Raw genomic sequence first — 2,500 nt, 5'->3', positions numbered from 1 at the left:
GCATGCATTTTTACAAAGAGTTAATGCAATGTAAATCAGTTTGTGACGTCACATCAGGAATAGGCCCACTCCCCTTCTGACTCGGTCGTGAACAAAAGATGCTTGGATTTTCGCAACTTTCGAAGCCTATAAAATGACAGGATTTGTTTGAAAAATGAAAAAGATGGCCGCAATGCGTTTCGAACAGGTGCAACGGTTCATTTTAGCGAAAAAATATTTTGGGGTTAGGGGCACTTTAATGATTTTTAATTCTTGCAAGATGATACACAATGTAAACAACATACAACCCTAAACTCTCAATGTCCTTTGCAATGAAAACTCCAATAGACTTCGTTATTGCCGTTGCTCTGTTGCCCGACCGCGGCAACTTATTCTCCAGAACATCCTGAATTTTTGACTGTCCAGTTTCAGTACTGTTTTTGGTACCCGGCGAAGTTTTTGCCGTCTTTGACTGCAACACTTCTGACTTTTCATCAATGCTGTGTTGACTTTTTAAGTGTGCGCTCATGCTTGAGGTCGAACCGGCACAATACTTGAAAGTTGCGAAGCAAATTTTGCAGATGGTTTTAGACTTGTCTGTTGTTCCATCTTCAGTCGGAAAACCATAACATTTCTACACTGCGGATCGAAAAGAAGCAGGCGGATTCACAATCGCTTGGTCATTCGTCGCCATGTTTGAGAACGTGACAATGAACACGCACATGGTTTGCCTTATTGGAAATTCTCAAGGGGTGTTAGAGGGGCAACATTTTTACCAAGCAACATGGCGCAAGAACTGCAAGTTAGCGTCTTTGATCGATTGTCAATGAAAAACGCACATCTTATTGAGATCTGGATTCTAAGTTTACAATATAATGACTCACTGAGGGCACTTTTGGAAAGGTATGCAAAAAATCGAACCAAAATCGAAACGTGGAATCAAATAATCGTGAATCGAACCGAACAGTCATAATCGCGATTAATCGAGAATTCGATTAATCGTTACACCCCTACTTGGTTCCCCGCCTACTTTTTTCCTACATATACCCCGTAACTTGAAATCCTAGTGACAGCCCTGATTGCGGCGTATCTTTCCTGGAAATTACACCAGTACACACCTTCATGATGTTCTGTTACGTGGCATCCATCAGATTGGCTGGAGATACATTAAACAAATCGACACAAATTCACTCACCTTGGCGAAATGAACAAAATTAAAACAGCGAAGGGAAAAATACTCTAAGACACACGGAACCCAGCGCTTTTCGCATGACGGGATGCCTATGATCACTATGGCTACCGATTACATGAAATCGAGGCGAAATGCCAGCTAGTCCGGCAGTCGGCCAGTCCGTCGAATAACTTGAATTCAACTGGCATCGAAAACAAGGTCATCAAAAAACAACGGGAGAGATCTCAAAAAACGACGAAAAGAATATGTGTTCTCCCCTTTCAAGCGCAGTAAGTGGTCGATAAACCACGTATATAAAAAGATTGTTTTTTTCCCTACCCTTCTGCGTTGCTTCGAAAGCGATTGCCGAACGCACTTTAAAGGCCGAGGCACACTAGGCGATAAGTCGCTGCGGCACTTCGGGAGGAAAAGTCGCTGCAACAATTCGCCTCGTGTGACTCGGTTAATTTTGTGAAAATCATTGTTGCTGCGGCAGAATTTTGTCGCTGCGATCAGTTGCACGGATTCAAACCAGTTTGAATTTGTGTGACTGATCACAGCGACAAAATTTGCTAAAGCAGCGTTGTCACGCCGTGTGTACACTTAACGGCAACAAAATATAAATGAACCAATGAGAGAGCGTCATATGGTCCGCCATATTAAATTAGAAAACTAGTTCACATTCCCCCTCATACGAGATCACTGCGTGTGCACCGAACAGACGTCTTGTCGCAGCGACTTGTTTTGCAAGTAGTACACACGGAGCGACTTGTCGCCTTGTTTGTCTCGGCCTTAACAATCCGTGATTACTAGTAGTTCCAGTGGACCTTATTTGCTCGTACATTTTGTTTTCCCAATATTCAGATCGTGATAATACTCAAGAGATTTGATCCTTTGTCTTTATCATTAAAAAGTGACGTTGGATGCAAGCGTGAATATGTCTGCATGCACTCTTTTAAGTGAACAAAACAAAGGGCCAAATCTCCTGAGGATCGTCGTATGATTTGAATAGCCCTTATCGGAATTATCAGCGGTTTTGCCACATAAACGAGGCTAAGGGGTCATTTTGTATCGAATTGACACTTAAGCCTCTTTTGCATGTAGTTTTAAACAAAAGAAAATGTGCATGCAGGCTCAACTCCAATAAGGTCTATTGGGAAAACAAAATGTACAGGCGAATAAGGTCTATTGCACACAAATATGCAGAAGCAGATGATTTTTTTTACAGTGCATGTCAGACTACTTAAGGTGCTGTTTATTATTTGTCTGCTAGGAACTCGTCAAGCCAGTGAAAGTGAACAGGACTCGCCATTGCCAACCCCCATGGCGGCTGAAGCTTTTGTAGAACCC

At 42.4% G+C, this 2,500-nt stretch overlaps 1 protein-coding gene across 2 annotated transcripts in view; it reads left to right on the top strand.

Moving 5' to 3' along the window:
- LOC137984641 (uncharacterized) overlaps positions 1-2,500 on the top strand; it is a 41,602-nt gene that overhangs the window by 23,545 nt on the left and 15,557 nt on the right. For both annotated transcript variants that reach the window (XM_068831850.1, XM_068831849.1), the window contains one exon: positions 2,424-2,500. This exon is cut by the window's right edge and continues 4 nt beyond it. In XM_068831850.1, the coding sequence (XP_068687951.1) occupies positions 2,424-2,500 (77 nt within the window). The remainder of the gene's footprint in view (positions 1-2,423) is intronic.

Source organism: Montipora foliosa, chromosome 14 (genome assembly GCF_036669935.1).
Source record: "Montipora foliosa isolate CH-2021 chromosome 14, ASM3666993v2, whole genome shotgun sequence".
Lineage (NCBI taxonomy): Eukaryota > Metazoa > Cnidaria > Anthozoa > Scleractinia > Acroporidae > Montipora > Montipora foliosa.
This window is presented reverse-complemented; position numbering and strand designations above follow the sequence as displayed.